Below are 15540 nucleotides of genomic sequence, written 5' to 3'. Positions count from 1 at the left end.
TGAGGTACAAAAGTGAAACAATTCTGGCCCCTCAAGGAGCTAAAGGGGGAAATGATATGTACAAATATAAGCATACCCACAATATAGAGTGTCCCAAAACTCTTAGTGGAGTTTTAAGATAGTGGGGCTTTAATTTAAACTATTAGATTAATTTAAGATATTAGAGCTTAAAACTCCACCAAGACTTTTGGGACATCCTGTATATAGAAAATAAAGATGAGGTAGTTTTTGGGGGGAGTACACTAGCAGCTAAAATGGTAGAGGAGAGCATGGAGACTATGAAAATCCTCCTTCCAAAAGCAACATTTGAACTGAGTCTTTTCCCCAAATTACATGTAAATACAAATTTTGGCATCAATTTTTTTAAACTTTATGTTCCAAATTCTCTTCCTCCCTCCCACCCCAAGAACTCAAGCAATTCAATATAAGCTATACATAAACAGTCATGCAAAACATTTCCACATTATCCAGGTTGTGAAAGAAAACAGACAAAAACAAAACTTCAGATAAAGGAACTAATAAAAAAAATTGTGCTTCAATCTGTATTCAGACACCATCAGTTCTCTCTCTGGAGATAGACTGCATTTTTCATATGACCTTCAGAGTTGTCTTGGATCATTGCATTGCTAAAAATAACCAAGTCATTCACAGCAGATCATCTTACAGTATTGCTGTTATTTTGTATACAGTACATTTCACATTGCATCAGCTCATGTAGGTCTTTCCAGGCTTTTCTGATAGAATTCTGCTTATCTTTTTTTTTTATAGTAAACTACATTTATATAGTACTTTAAAGAGAGATTTCCTTACAATAAATCCATGAGGTTGATTCTTGAAACAACAGTAATAGATAACATTTATATAGTACCTTATACCTGACAAAGAATTTTCTTCACAATAGCCCAGCAAAGTAAGTTCCATAAGTTTTATCATCATCAATCCCTATCTTCATCCAATCATCATCAATCCACCATCATCATCTTATATTACTCTTGCTTCTGCTTCAAATTTTTTTCACACTTACTATTGTTAACTGTTTCCCTCCATCCTATTCCCTTCCCCATGACATTTACTCGATTTTCTATCTTCTTTCACCCTATGCCTCCTCAAAATTGATTTGCTGAACTAAGTCTTAAAAGGAAACAAGGGATTCTGAGAGGCAGAGGCATGGGAGTAGTGCCTTCAGGGGACAGCCATTGCAAAGGGACAGCAGCGGGAAATGGGGCATCATGTGCACAAAGGATGTCAGGACAGCAGGCAGAACTGCCTTTATCTTGACTCTAAGGAGCAGACTACTTCAGGTAAAAGCAGCTAGACTCAATCGTTGTCTTGACTTTCTGCTTGTGCTAGGTGGGGATCACTGGGAAGACCCAAGATCCTGCTACTACAGTATCGAGGCCTCTTCCTAAGGACTACTGAGTCTCATACACTTGAAGAAATTTCAGATGGCAACAGAAGTGGCCCAGTGGTTGATGTTACAGAAAATCTATGAAGGGACCTATGGAAACACTCAGGCAAGACCAATCATAAGGCTTTTTCCTACCTAGTTTCACAGTGAACTCACTGATCTCAAGGATCAGGATTGATAGAAAAGGCTCTCTCCCTCCCTCCCTCCCTCCCTCCCTCTCTCTCTCTCTCTCTCTCTCTCTCTCTCTCTCTCTCTCTCTCTCTCTCTCTGTGAGTGTGTATTGGGAAAATGGGATGGAATTTGGGGGGTAGTATTTACACAAAATGACTAAGAAGGCTATGAATAGCCTTCTATGTCCCACAAGTTACAGATGAGATAATTTTGGGAGGGGGGGAATACCTTCACTAGATGAACTCAGTACTTCAAACTCACCCTTTAAATTCTTAGCTGAAGGAGGTAACCAGGCCTAGAATCATCACAGACCCTCAAAGCTTGAAGGACCTTAGAAGTCATCTACTCTTCATTCTGAAGATAAGGAAATTAGGCTCTGAGAGAACATCATTTGTTCCAGATGAGATACTGAGTCAATAGCTAAGCAAGAAGGAAAGGGATCACTGGGCAATCTTCACTGAGAGACTGAGTGACCATTTATCATTTATTATTTATGTTGCAAATGGAAGTCCCATTTTGGTACAGCTGTCCCCTGAAGAGCCTATAAATCTGAGAATATTCAATTCTAATGCCAAGGACACAGTTCACCTGGGCTGTCAGACTGAGAAAAGAACCTAGATAATGCAAATATTCTGCCTCCAGGAGACTTGCATTCTAATAAATAATTTGGACAAAGCAACCACAGATAGACTGAACATGAAAGAGATAAGTTGGGAAAGCAATAGAAAAAATCATATATAGGAACTCAAAAAGGGACATTTAGAGGATAGCTTTATTGTCATCTGAAAACCGAGATTGAATTTCTAATGTTGTAATTTCCATAGGGTTATATGAAGAAAATGGTATTGTTTTAGTTGAATCTTTCTAGATGTTTGCAGTGTGTAGACTTCCTCCAATTCCTTTGGAATCATAACTCTGTGGGGCTTTAACTTTCCTCAAAGGAAGCATAGACTCGTGTTCTAGGAACAAATCGAACCACTGGTGGTTTGAAAAAAAAGTTTTATTCTGCACTTGACCAACACCAAACAAATTGGGCATTTCCATTTGCATCCATGGTCCATCACCTCTCTGTCAAGAGGTGAATGCTTCATTGCTTCTCTGGGATTGTGGTTGACCATTACATTGATCAAAGTTATCAAATTATTCAAAATCATTTTTGTTTTTTATGTAATTGTTTTTGTATATATTATTCTTATTCTGCATCAGTTCATCTAGGGATTTTTAGGCTTTTTTGAAATGATAATAACTCATAAAAATAATAAATAACATTTTTGTAGAGCTTACTATGTGTCAAGTGTTGAGCTAAGTGCTTTATCTCATTTGATCTTCACAACAACCTTGAGAAGTAGATACTATTATTATCCCATTTTATAGATAAGGAAGCTGTGGTAAACAGAAGTTAAATTATTTGCCCAGAGTCACACAATTAGTAAGTATCTGAGGCTATGTTTGAACTTGGGTTTTCTTGACTCCAGGTCCAGCACCTTATTCACTGTGTCATCTAGCTGCCCAAACCATCCATTTTCTCATGTTGAAATAATATTCCATTACATTCATATACCAAAATTTATTTAGCCATTCTCTAGAAGATGGGTATCCTCTTTGCTACTACAAAAATTCTTTGCTACTACAAAAAGAGCTGCTCTAAATATTTTTGCACACATGGAAATTTGTCTAGTAGTAGTATTGATGCATCAAAGGCTATGCACAATTTAGGGAGTCATACTTCCAAATTGCTTTCCAGAATGGCTGAACCACATTCACAGTTTGACCAACAGAACATTAGTGTACCTGTTTTTCCTCAGTCCTTCCCACAATTGCCACTTGCCATTTTTGTCATCTTTGCCAATATGGGAACCTCAAAGTTGTTTTCGTTTGTATTTCTCTAATTATTGGTTACATGAAGCATTTCATTTTAATGTTTTTATTGATAGCTTAGGAGTCTTCCTTTGAAAACTGCTAATTCATACTCACTGACCATTTATCTATTGGGGAATGGCTATCTTTGTAACATTGGTTCTTTTTTTTTTTTTTTTTTTTTGCGGAGCACTGAGGGTTAAGTGACTTGCCCAGGGTCACACAGCTAGTAAGTGTCAAGTGTTTGAGGCAGGATTTGAACTCAAGTCCTCCTGAATCCAGGGCCAGTGCTTTACCACCGTGCCACCTAGCTGCCACATGTACCATTGGTTTTTATAAATGAGGATAACATAACTGTGTCTATGGGTTATCATCTGTTTGCTTTTGGATGTCACTCATTTAGCATGGTACCTTATGCATTCTACCCAACTATCCAGGCCTAGTCTCTCCATGTTTGAAGTAGCATAAATTGCTATTTATTAGTTTATCTGGATGGAATTTCTCCTGATGTAGAGTCATGAGTATTATAAATGGGACTTCACCATCTGTTTCCTGATTTCTAGGCCCTCGTCATGACACTACAAGCCTTGGCTGAGTATCAGAAAAGGGCACCACAACACAAAGATACGTATCTTGAAATTTCTCTGCACCTACCAGGCCATCGGTCAGTCATCAATCACCGGATAGACTATTCAAACAATCTGTTGAGCAGAAGAGCTGAGGTATGTTTTTTTTTTCTGTATCTTTGAGAGGGAAAGAAGACTTAATGACATGATTGTAATGATTCAATCCTACAACCGTTGAACTGCTTTACACTCAGTAAGGTACCATGTTAGTCACTGGGGATAGAAAGACAAAAATTAAACAATTCCTACCCTCAGGGAGATTCCATCCTACCACACAGAGACATTTGTTTTTTCAGTCATGTCTAACTCTTCATGACCTCATTTGAGGTTATCTTGCCAAAGACACTAGAGTATCTAGAGATACTACATGAGAAAACTAAGGAGGGGTTAAGTGATTGTCCCAGGCACTCACAGCTAGTAAGTGTAAGAGGCCAGATGTGAACTCAGGAAAATGAGGTTTCCTGACTCCAGGCTTGGCAGTCTATCCATTGCACCACCTAATTGCCCCCAATACAAAGCATAAATAAGGTAAAACAAATAATGAAGAATGAAAATAACTAGGAGTATCAGGAACAGTGTTGCACAGGAAGAGGCACTTGGGCTACATTCTGAACGAAGCTGGAAATTCTAGAAGGCAGAGGTGAAGAAGAAATACATTCCAGACATAAGGGAATAATCTCTGCAGTGATATGAATATGACAGATGGAATGTCACATATGAAAACAGCTAGTAAGCCAGTTTTATTATAAGGGAAAATATACAAGGGGCATTACATTAGATAAAGTAGATTCTTTGGTATTAAACCAATTAATAGGGAGCCTAGAAAGTATGTGGGACTTCAGTTGGATGTGTGGTCCAATAAGATGTCAGCGAAGGGTGAGAATTCATTAATTAACCTTGACTCTGTTTCATAATTCTTCAATGTCATTCAATTAAAAGAACAGCACAAAATTCTTAAATCTTCATTTTACTCCAATGTTTCAAGGATATATGAATTCATTGGTATGTGCTACTTCTTCCCCATACAAATCACAACTCCCTACAATTTAGTAACTGCTCTTCAAGAGTTCTGTCGCTGAAAAAATTAATCTCAATGCAGCCAACCTGCTGGTAAACCTCTTCCATCATGGCTAGGCTATTCCTCTACAGACAAAAGATGTATAGCCAGGCACTGGGCCCATACTCAGAGTCTTTTCAGGTTGGTAGAGCTTGCCAAAATATATGCTGTAATAGCAGAGCCTTTGGGAACCCAGGATCATCCCTGCCATGACAAGGCATCACAGTAAAATTTGGTTTCACTTTAGTTTATTAAAAATATTTTAAAAATAATTCTTTAAGCATAGAGAAGCTTATCGAAAGGATTTTACAGTTACACAATGTTGTAAATTGCTAGTGCAAGTATCATCTCACAACCTGACTCATCCTTTCTAACTTTTTCCAATAAAATTATTTTCCCTTGGCCATTAATATCACCTTTTTTTGTAAAACACCCCTTCTGACTATATAGATATCTTTATAGATACATTCAGGGCTTCTTTAAAGACCTTATTATATACTTGGGCTCTTGCCTCTCTTTACTTTCCATAGTAAACTTTTTATGTCATTAAATTACTGAACTATCAGGGTTTAGCATACCACCTGGAATATAGTAGGGCTTAATAAATGCTTGTTGATGAACTGACTTTTTGACCACCTTGGAATGAATGAAGGAAAAAACAACATTTATTAAGTGTTTGCTGTGTACCAAGTAACATACTAAGTGGTAGGTATACAAATACAAGCAAGCAAGGCAGCTCCTGCCCTCAAAATTGTACACTCTAATAAAGGATAATAATATAACACCCTAAGAGATCTAGAGTTGGGCATCAGGGCCTATATTTTAAAGTATTTTGCTAGTCTTAAATCACCATATAATTGATGAAGTATGCTATCTGCTTCCAGAGAAAGAATGGATATTGTTTGAATACATACTGGAGCATGCTATTTTCACTTTCTTTCATTCTTTTTCTTTTATTCAAGTCTTCTTGTGACTAATGTGGAAATGTTTGACATGATTACACATGTTTAATCTTTATCAGGGAGGGGGGAGGGAGGAAGGGTCAGAATTTGGAACTAAAAACTTTATTTAAATGTTAAGTATTGTTTTAATATATAATTGGGGGAAATAAAATATATATTAAAATCACCATGTAAAAGTTAGCTATCATCATAAGTGATATCCATTAATAGATAGAAATTAAAATAATATTTGGTTTGTGCCCAACTCTAAACAATGAATGAAATTGAATGGGGTTGAGTAGTGGAAGCAGGAAAGTAACATGGCAGTTATGACTCGAAAGAGTTCTTATTTATGTATTTTATGGTTATTGAATTTTTATTTATTTTGTTTGTTTTAGGTTACCCTGTCATGTAAGATGTCATATACACTCTTCACTTTATAGGATTGTGACCATAGAAAGCCCAGCTACCACAGATCTATTATTCAAATATCTGAAAATTAGATTTGTTAAAATTTTAATTGCTGGGGCAACTAGGTGGCATAGTGGATAAAGGAGGACTTGGATTCAGGAGGACCTGAGTTCAAATCTAGCCTCAGACACTTGACACTTACTAGCTGTGTGACCCTGGGCAAGTCACTTAACCCTCATTGCTCAGCCAAAAACAAACAAATAAATAACAGTTAAAAATTTTTTAATTGCCTGGAGTTAGCATAGTATGAATTCATACCCTAAGTCATAAAATAGATAATAAATATGTGTAATTACAACTAAAACCAACTTGTTTGTCTGCAGCTTAACTATCTGCTACAAATGGTTAATTCTAGCCCAGCTCTCTCTTGTCAATCAAGAGGCTCCTGATTGCCAGTGATTATTCTTCTTAACTCTACCAGTCCCTGCCAGTGTTCAGTTCATATTCAGAGAATGTAAAATAATTTTAATATTAGGTTCAGCCAGAAAGAAATAAACATAGGTAGTGGAAAAAGACCAGGTGTCAATGACCTTAGTCTCTAATCCTAGATCTGCTTCTTGTGACTTTGGGCAAATGACTTCACCTTAGCTTCTTCCTCTCTCTAAAATGACAGTCTGACTAGATGATAACTCAAATTCATTCCCAGTGATGAGATTTGGTGATTCTGTTCTAGAGCTAGGGCTATATGTGCTGCCTCAAAAACTGATATAGTATGAAATGGGTACCAGTAAGGATGAGAATGAATGCTTCTTCCATTTACAACCTTCTGTAGAAACTGAAAGACAGCTCTCAGTTGGGAGTATTGGCTGTCTTCTTAAAGTTGTGATGATTAAATATGGACATATTAGAATAATTAGCCATTGAAACTTGCCCAGATTTTTTTTTTACAGATCTCACCTAATCTCCACATCAATAGTAACCTGTAATCTTCTTTCAGACCAAACTAAATCAAGACTTCGTTGTGAAAGCAAAAGGGACTGGGCAAGGAATAATGACGGTATGTAAAAACAGTTTTATCTCCCCTTCCTCTCAGTACTACCCAGCAAACAAAACATCAGATCCCTGAGAAAACCAGGAACATCACCAATTAGTTTGTCAAGTATATTGTCTGCTTCACATTGCACTGGTTACTCCTTAGAGGGAAGAGTTTATATTCATTATTGGAAGCAACAGAACTAAGTTGGGAATAACCAAAATTACCAAGACCCCAGAGTAATGTGGATAGGATGTTAAATTAGGAGATATTACTGACTGGTACATTGGTGTCTAAACTGAGGACAATACAGAGGACAGTCATTTAGGGCCTCCTGGGTCAAGAGTTCCTTGGGTCTATACCTCCTCTAACCCCTCTTAAAGGAAAGAGGACAGTAGGAGATAGAGGAGAGGAAGGTCACATATCATGCAGGGGATGTAATTCATGCTAAATCAGAAAGTAAGTCTGAAACATATCATTGGTTCCTCTGATCAGCACCAATACACCACTTCTGAATTTTTATGGTGCTCCAAACATTTCTCTGTTATGTGGGAGGTAATGTAATTTAGTAGAAAGAGTATGGACATAAGTGGAATGAGTGACTTTGGGAAGCTGGAGTTTCCCCTCATTGGAGATTTTCATTCAGAAACTAGATAATCACTAATCAGGTATGTAGTAATGGGAATCAATCTTTTGAATAAAGATTGAACTAAACAGTCACCGGGGTCCCTGCAGCTCTAAAATGTTGCAATTCTATGAATGAGAAAACCTGGTTCCTAGCCCTGGTTACTAAAACCATATGGTCTGGACAAGCAATTCACCTTTCTGAGTCTTAATTTTTTTCATTATAATACTTGTGCTGCCCACTCTATGGAACTATGAACAATAAGTGAGAAACTATAAGGTGTGATGTGAGAGTAAGATATAATTATTGTTGATGGTAGGGTTTTGAGCAAGATCCTTTGAGAGGTTGTCTATGGATATTTAAATAAACGACAAGAGTATGGGGGGGCAGATCTGCACTCAAAATTCAGCAGTTCTAAATGACTAGTATAAATCACATAGTTCCTCAGTTAGTAGAAAACCAGAAGTCAGTCAATTAGTATTTAATAAGTGCCTACCTTGTTACAGGCATTGTGCTAAAATACTGGGGACACAAAGAAAGGTAAAAAATAGTCTCTGCTCTTGGGGAACTCAGAGCCCAATGACATAGACAACATACAAATAGCTATGTAGAAAGACGTAAACGGGATAAGTTGGAGGTGGTCACAGAGAGAAAACATTAAGATTAAAGAAGACGGAAATATTTCTTGCAGAAGGTGGAACTTTATCTGGGACTTGAAAGAAGCTGGGGAAGTTCAGAAGTAGAAATGAGAGGGAAGAACATTCCAAGTATGGGGATAACCAGTGAAAATACTCAGGAGGTGGAGTGTTGCATGTAAGGAACAGCAAAGAGACCAATGCCACTGGATCACATAGTAGAGAGAAGTGAAAAGAGACTGGAAAAGTGGTAAAAGTTCAGATTATGAAGGGATTTAAAAACCTCACAGAGAACTTTATATTTGATTCTGGAGGCAATAGGAAGCAACTGGAATTTATTGAATGAGGAGGAAGGTATCATGGTCAGACTTGCTTTAGAAAGATCAATTTGAGGTATAGCCAAGATGGCAGAGTAGAGAAACATTCAGCCAGGTCTCCCAAATTTCCCTCCAAACAACTCTAAAAGAATGCCTCAAGTCAAATTCTGGAGTGGCAGCACCAGCAAAAAGTTGGGTGAAACAATTTTCCAGTCCAAGACAACTTAGGAGATCTGTAGGAAAGGTCTGTCTCACTGGGGTGGTAGTGGGCCCCAGGAGGCTCAGTGCAGGTGGTGCAGGCCACACTGTGGAAACAATTGCATTGGGCACAGCAGCAGTTTCCAGAGCTCTCAGCTGAAAGACCACCTGGGGCAGGGGTGTGGGAGAGTGCAGTGCATCAAACAACAGGGAGATTGCAGGAAACACTTTGTCACTGCTGAGTTCAAGACCCTGTTGCATTGCCCAAACATAGTTCTGGGTCACAGTCACAAAAGGAACAATAGTGCTACAGCAGGGAATCAGGGACCCTGGTTGGAGTTCCATGGTGGAGAGGAGTGCTTATGGTCACTCACAGAGTAGTAGGGACCTTGTTCTCAATTCCAAGAAAGAGGGAAGCACTAGCAATTGCAGCTGTGGGAGAGAGAGGGACCTTGTTACAGTACCAGGGCCAGGAGGAGTGCTAGCACTGATGGCCACAGAGGAATAAGGTCTTATCCTTGGTAAAGACTGGAGCACAGTCCAGGAGAGCAGTGACCATGCCTCTACTTAGATCATAACACTTTGGAAGCACCAAAAACCTACAGACCCCCCAGAGCTAGATTTAAAAACAGCAGCAAACAAAGACTGAAGCTCAGGACAGTGGCTTCTCCACCTCAGGAGCAGAGCTTAATATAAAGTTAAGTCAAGAAATAGGTTGAGAAAATAAGCAAGCAACAACAAAAAAGAACCTGATCACAAGAAGTTACTATGGTGACAGGGAAGGTCAAGGCACAAACACAGAGGAAGGAAGAGAGGGAGGGAGAGAATATGGACCTCAAAATTTTAAAAATGTTAACATTTTTTGTTTACATATAATTAAAAAAATTAAATATAAAAAATAAATTCCAATTTGAGACTGAGGGGTGGAAAAGAATTGAGGCAGGGAGACCAATCTGTAAACTATTACAATAATCCACTAAGATGGTAGTACTGTTAGAAGAGAGAAGGGCCCATATTCAAGAAAATGTCAGAACTTTGGTCTTTGTTGCTCAGGTCACTCAACAGCAGTGATAACTGATGAAAGACTCCAAAATGCTTAGGTACCCTCAGCATCCTTATAGCTTCTTCCTTAAAGCCTTCTTTTCCCCAACAGGTTGTCACTACTTACTATGCAAAGCCTGAAGAACAGGATTCCCAATGTCATAACTTCAGCTTGCGTATCTCAGTGAAGAATGAGACTGGTGGTGAGTGATCTCCAAGAGGATCTTCAGAAGTTCTTGTCAAGGTTCCTATAAAATACACTCATATATATCATCCTCCTCATTCTCCTTATCATCATCTACTACTTCTACTACTACTACTACCATTATTTTTTCTACTACCACCCCCACTCATCCTTATCCAGTTCAATGATACATCCTTCTTTGTCACAATCCTCCTTTGCCCCTTATTATATCTTCTAGAATCCCATGCCACACTAAAAACAATCTCCCCTTCATATAAAGTCTCTTCCTTTCACATTTTTTCCATCATCTCACAGAAATATTATTTTCTCCAGAAGATACTTCACACCTGGCAACCATCTCCACTGGTGGGTACTTGTGCCCTCTCCCAATCCCAACCATCCAAGTCAAGAGAAGTCAGCAGACTCCATATTCCCCATGATCACATCTAGTCCTTCCCTCTGTCAATGACACTTGGTAACCTCTACTCCTTTGAACATCCATCCATATCAGCCAATGTGATTCTTTTTCCTTTGACATTCCATCCCCCGGGTCACTCTTCTTTATCTAGGAATTCAGTACTTTGCTCAAAGTTTTCTTCACCCCAGTCCTTCTTCCTCATACTTGAGGATTTTGATATCCATGTAGATATGTTCTCAAATACCCTAGCCTTCCAGTTTAACCTTCTTAGTTTCTGTGACCTAGATGATCAACTATGATCTATGATCACCATTACTATATCCATGGCACAATGGAATGAGCATTGGATTTGGTGTCAGCAAGACCTGAGTTCAAAAACTGCCACAGACACTTGAAAACTGTGTGATTATGGACAAGTCACTTAAACTCTTCAATGTCTTAAACTGTAAAAATGAGGTGATTGGACTCTATAGTCTCTAAGCTCAGTTTAAGTTCTAAATCTCTGATCCTATGCTCTTACTCAGCCTCAGCCACCCAAAAAGGTGGACATATCCTCAATCTTACCTACCCGAAATTGTCTTTGGAAATTCCTCATTATGATCATAATCACTTGTCCATCCATTTATCCTTATGGGTCAGTTCTCTTACTCCTATTCTTTGTACCAGTCATAACCTCAATTCCCTCACCCCATCCTGACCATCCCAGTATATAATTTCTTTTCTGATTTCATTTCTCTACCCTCACAGTCTTGCTCTTATTGTCAATAAGTTTAACTGTACACTGTTCTCCATTTGATTCCCTTGAGCTACCTCTATTAATTGTTTTCTCTTTCCCTCATACTGAACTGCTGGATGCCATTGAAGGAAGTCATCCAACTATATCACCTGGGTTCACCAGAAATTAATGTTATCTAACCTAAACTGTGCTTTAAACTTCTGCAGTCACCGGTTTAAACCTTTTGCTTTCTCCATAAACCCATCTCACAAATAGAATTTATTACGAGACTATTATGTGTCAGGCACTGTGCCAAGTCTTGGAGATACAAAGAAATGTGAAAGACAGTCTTTGATCTCAAGAAGCCCACTGTCATAAGTGGGAGATAACATGAAGATAGTTATGTAAAAACAAGAGACATACAGAGTAAATTAGAGATCATCTCAAAGGGAAGGTGCTAATGACAGTATTCTTTCCCAGTTCTCCTCTTACCTGGTTGCTCCTCACTCTCTTTTCCTAATTCTTTATCCATTCCCTTACCCATAAATCAAAATTGTTCCCCAAAGCTTTGTTCTGAGTCCTATTCTCTTCTCCATAACTTCTCTTCATTAGTCTTTTCTTTCGCTATCATCTGATGACTCCCAAATCTACATATCCATCTCTATTCTCTCACTGGAAATGGAAAAAAAAAACCAATGAACATCAGTCACAGAATCAGAAAATATCCAAGTTTTAAGGGACCTCACAACCTCTCTCAGCTCAGTTGTCTAAAATGATGGCAGATAAACATATTAGCCTCACAAGGCTGTTGTTAAGATCAGATGAAATACCATGCCAAGTTCTTTGCAAACTTGAAGTACTAGGTAAAGGTTAGCCATAATCATCTGGTCCAACTTGTATCTTATTGATGATCCTCACTACAATCTTCAGCTTTCACTTCAAGATCTCTAGAGAAGAGATACCAGTTTCATCCCAAGGTGGCAGCCATTCTACTAATTGGCTTTACTTTGATCCAAAATGTTCCCCTTTTCCACCCACTGCACCTAGTTCTTTACCCTGTGGCCAAATGTTGTTGTTCAGTTATATCCAATTCTTCCTGACCCCATTTGGGGTTTTCTTAGCAGAGATACTAAAAGATAATCTTTGGACAAGAAAAGATATCACAAAATGCTTAGCAGTTAGCAGGTTTGCTTCTCCAGGTCATTTTATAGCTGAGAAAACCAGAGCTAACGGGGTTAGGTCACTTGCCCAGGGTCACACAGCTAGTAAGTTTCTGAGGCCAGATTTGAACTCAGGGAGATGAGTCTTCCTGGTTCCAAGCCCACTTGCACTATCCAGCAGCCCCAGGAGTAATGTAGAATTAATTTAATCAGACTTTTGTTGAACAACCCTTTGAAGACTTAAAGATTGCAATCATGTTCCCCACAAATGTTTTCCTCTGCAGGCTAACACTGCCCAGTCACATCAAACAATCTTCATATAACATAATGTCTAGGGCCTTCTCCATCCTTCCTGTGTTTGCCCTCCAACTTTTCAATGTTCCTTCAAAAAGGTAGCAACCAGGGGCAGCTAGGTGGCGCAGTGGATAAAGCACCAGCCCGGGATTCAGAAGGACCTGAGTTCAAATCTGACCTCAGAAACTTGACACTTACTAGCTGTGTGACCCTGGGCAAGTCACTTAACCCTCATTGCCTCACCAAAACAAACAAACAAACCCCCCCCCCCAAAGGTAGCAACCAAACTCGAATTATGGCAGTTGTCATTTGACCACAAGGCACCATTACTCTTCCTTCCTCTTTCTGAATGTTATGCCTCAATTAACTTGGCCCAAGTCTACATTAGCCTTTAGACTATTATTAATTATGTTACTGAAATCTAGATGAAATCTATCTACAGAATTCTTGTGATCCTACTCTTGTTATCTTCCTCATTAAACTATAATCTCCTTGAGAACAAGGTCTGCTACCCTGGGTGCTTAGCACAGTGCCTGGCATATAACAGGTGCTTAATAAATGCTTACTGGCTGACTAGTAACCTCATTACAAAAAAGAATATGAAGCTAATCTGGCATGACCTGTACTTGATAAAAAACCATACTGACTACAATCTTCTTCTAGATAGTCACTAATATAAATGTGTTTTAGAATTTTGCCAGGAATCAAAATCAAGCTCACTGGCCTATGCTCTTCAGACTCTACTTTATTCCCTTTTTGAGAAATAAGGAAAATATTTTACTTTCTCTAGGTTTATGACACCTCTCCCATTCTCCATATTTCAAGGTCAAGAGTCTTAACAACCACATCCATTGATTCTTTTGATACTCTTGGATGGACCTAATGAATTGAACTCATTAGGTGCTAGGTGCCTTTCTATCATCCCTTTACTTATCTGGGGTTTCAGCTCACTGCTCATTATTTTGTTATATCTTTTCTAATCCAGAGATCATATTTTAGTACAGAAAATAGAAATAGTATAAAAGTTGACTGGTTCTGGCTTCTTTCTACCATCTGTTATCAACCTCCCATCTACCTCTGAATCCTTTAAAATCTATTACTGCCCAACTCTAGGAGGCCTATCAGCATATACCCAACTTTCTTCTCTTTTAACATGAATTTGAAGAGAAAACAGTTGTCTCCAATATTCCCATCATTCCAATTGTTCATTCAGCAACCAGTTCTTTGCTGAGGATTAGAATCAAGTCCAGAATAGCAATCCCCCATGTTGCTTCATTAAGAGAAGTAAAAAATGTGTTAGCCACAATGATTTTATTAGAAAGAGAGCTTTAACAGATTCCAAATAATTGAAATTACCGATTACTATTATTTTATGCTTCCATAAGAGATTTGAGCTCTCTTTACTAAACTCATCATCTATGTCCTCCTTCTGTCCAGGTTGGTTGTGGTATACTCCCATGGCAACGTCACTTCTGTTTTTCTCAAATTGATCCTCACCCGAATGCTCTCCACCTTTACATCATCACCTATCTCCTGCACGTCCCCACCTCTATGTCCCATCTACATCTCATACTTAAAGTAACCAAAACAGAATATATAACTCTTTCCACTAAACCAGCCCTCTTCCTAACTTCCCTATTTCTATTAAGAACAGAAAGTCAAACCAAGACACCGAGTTTCATAACTTCAGATTCATTCTAGACTTTCCCTTCTCCATCAACCCCCATATCCAATCAACCGATTGCCAATGCCTGGTAATTTCACTTCTACTACACCTCTCACATGTGTCCCCTCCCTTCCATTCACATAGGGTCCAGCCTGATTCTGGTCTTTCCTTTCTCTAATAAATTCACCACCAAGATGACATGATCTTTCTAAGTCCACATCATTCCTCCTCTTCAAAAGCCTTCAATGGGTTCCTTATTGCTTCTGGGACAAAATTTCAACTCCATAGTCTGGGATTTAAAGGCCTGTACCATCCCACTCCAACCCGCTTTTGCAGCATTATTTAATATTAATGCCCTTCACATTTGCCATTCCAGCCCAAATTTTCCTATATTCTCCAAACTTTGCACATCATCCCTGGGTTTCACATATTTGCACAAGCCATTCACCTTTCCTGAAAAGTCTTACCATCTCAGCTCTGCTTCTTTATAGCTCTTTCTACTTCAAAGCTCAATTAATGCCAGCTCCTCCTTTAAGCCTTTCTTGATGCCTTAGTGGTTAGTCTTCTATCCCTTTTATCCAGTCACCTAGATGGCACAGTGGATAGAGCACTGGATCTGGAGTCAGGAAGATAGGAGTTCAAATCCAGTCTCAGACACTTATCAGCTGTGTGACTGTGAGAAAATCACTTGACCATTGTCTGCCTCAGTGTCCTTATCTGTCAAATGGGGATAATAAGAGCACCTACCTCCCAGGGTTGTTGTGAAGATCAAATTAGATAATA

General features: G+C 38.7%; 1 protein-coding gene across 1 annotated transcript in view; it reads left to right on the top strand.

The window, feature by feature from the left end:
- Positions 1-15540, top strand: part of LOC122739579 (complement C3-like) — a 100483-nt gene that overhangs the window by 73542 nt on the left and 11401 nt on the right. Inside the window, 4 exon segments of the mRNA XM_043981255.1 lie at positions 1351-1514; positions 4000-4158; positions 7469-7528; positions 10433-10523. Of these exon segments, the coding sequence (XP_043837190.1) occupies positions 1351-1514; positions 4000-4158; positions 7469-7528; positions 10433-10523 (474 nt within the window).

This window comes from Dromiciops gliroides, chromosome 2 (assembly GCF_019393635.1).
Source record: "Dromiciops gliroides isolate mDroGli1 chromosome 2, mDroGli1.pri, whole genome shotgun sequence".
In the NCBI taxonomy this organism is placed as follows: domain Eukaryota; kingdom Metazoa; phylum Chordata; class Mammalia; order Microbiotheria; family Microbiotheriidae; genus Dromiciops; species Dromiciops gliroides.
This window is presented reverse-complemented; position numbering and strand designations above follow the sequence as displayed.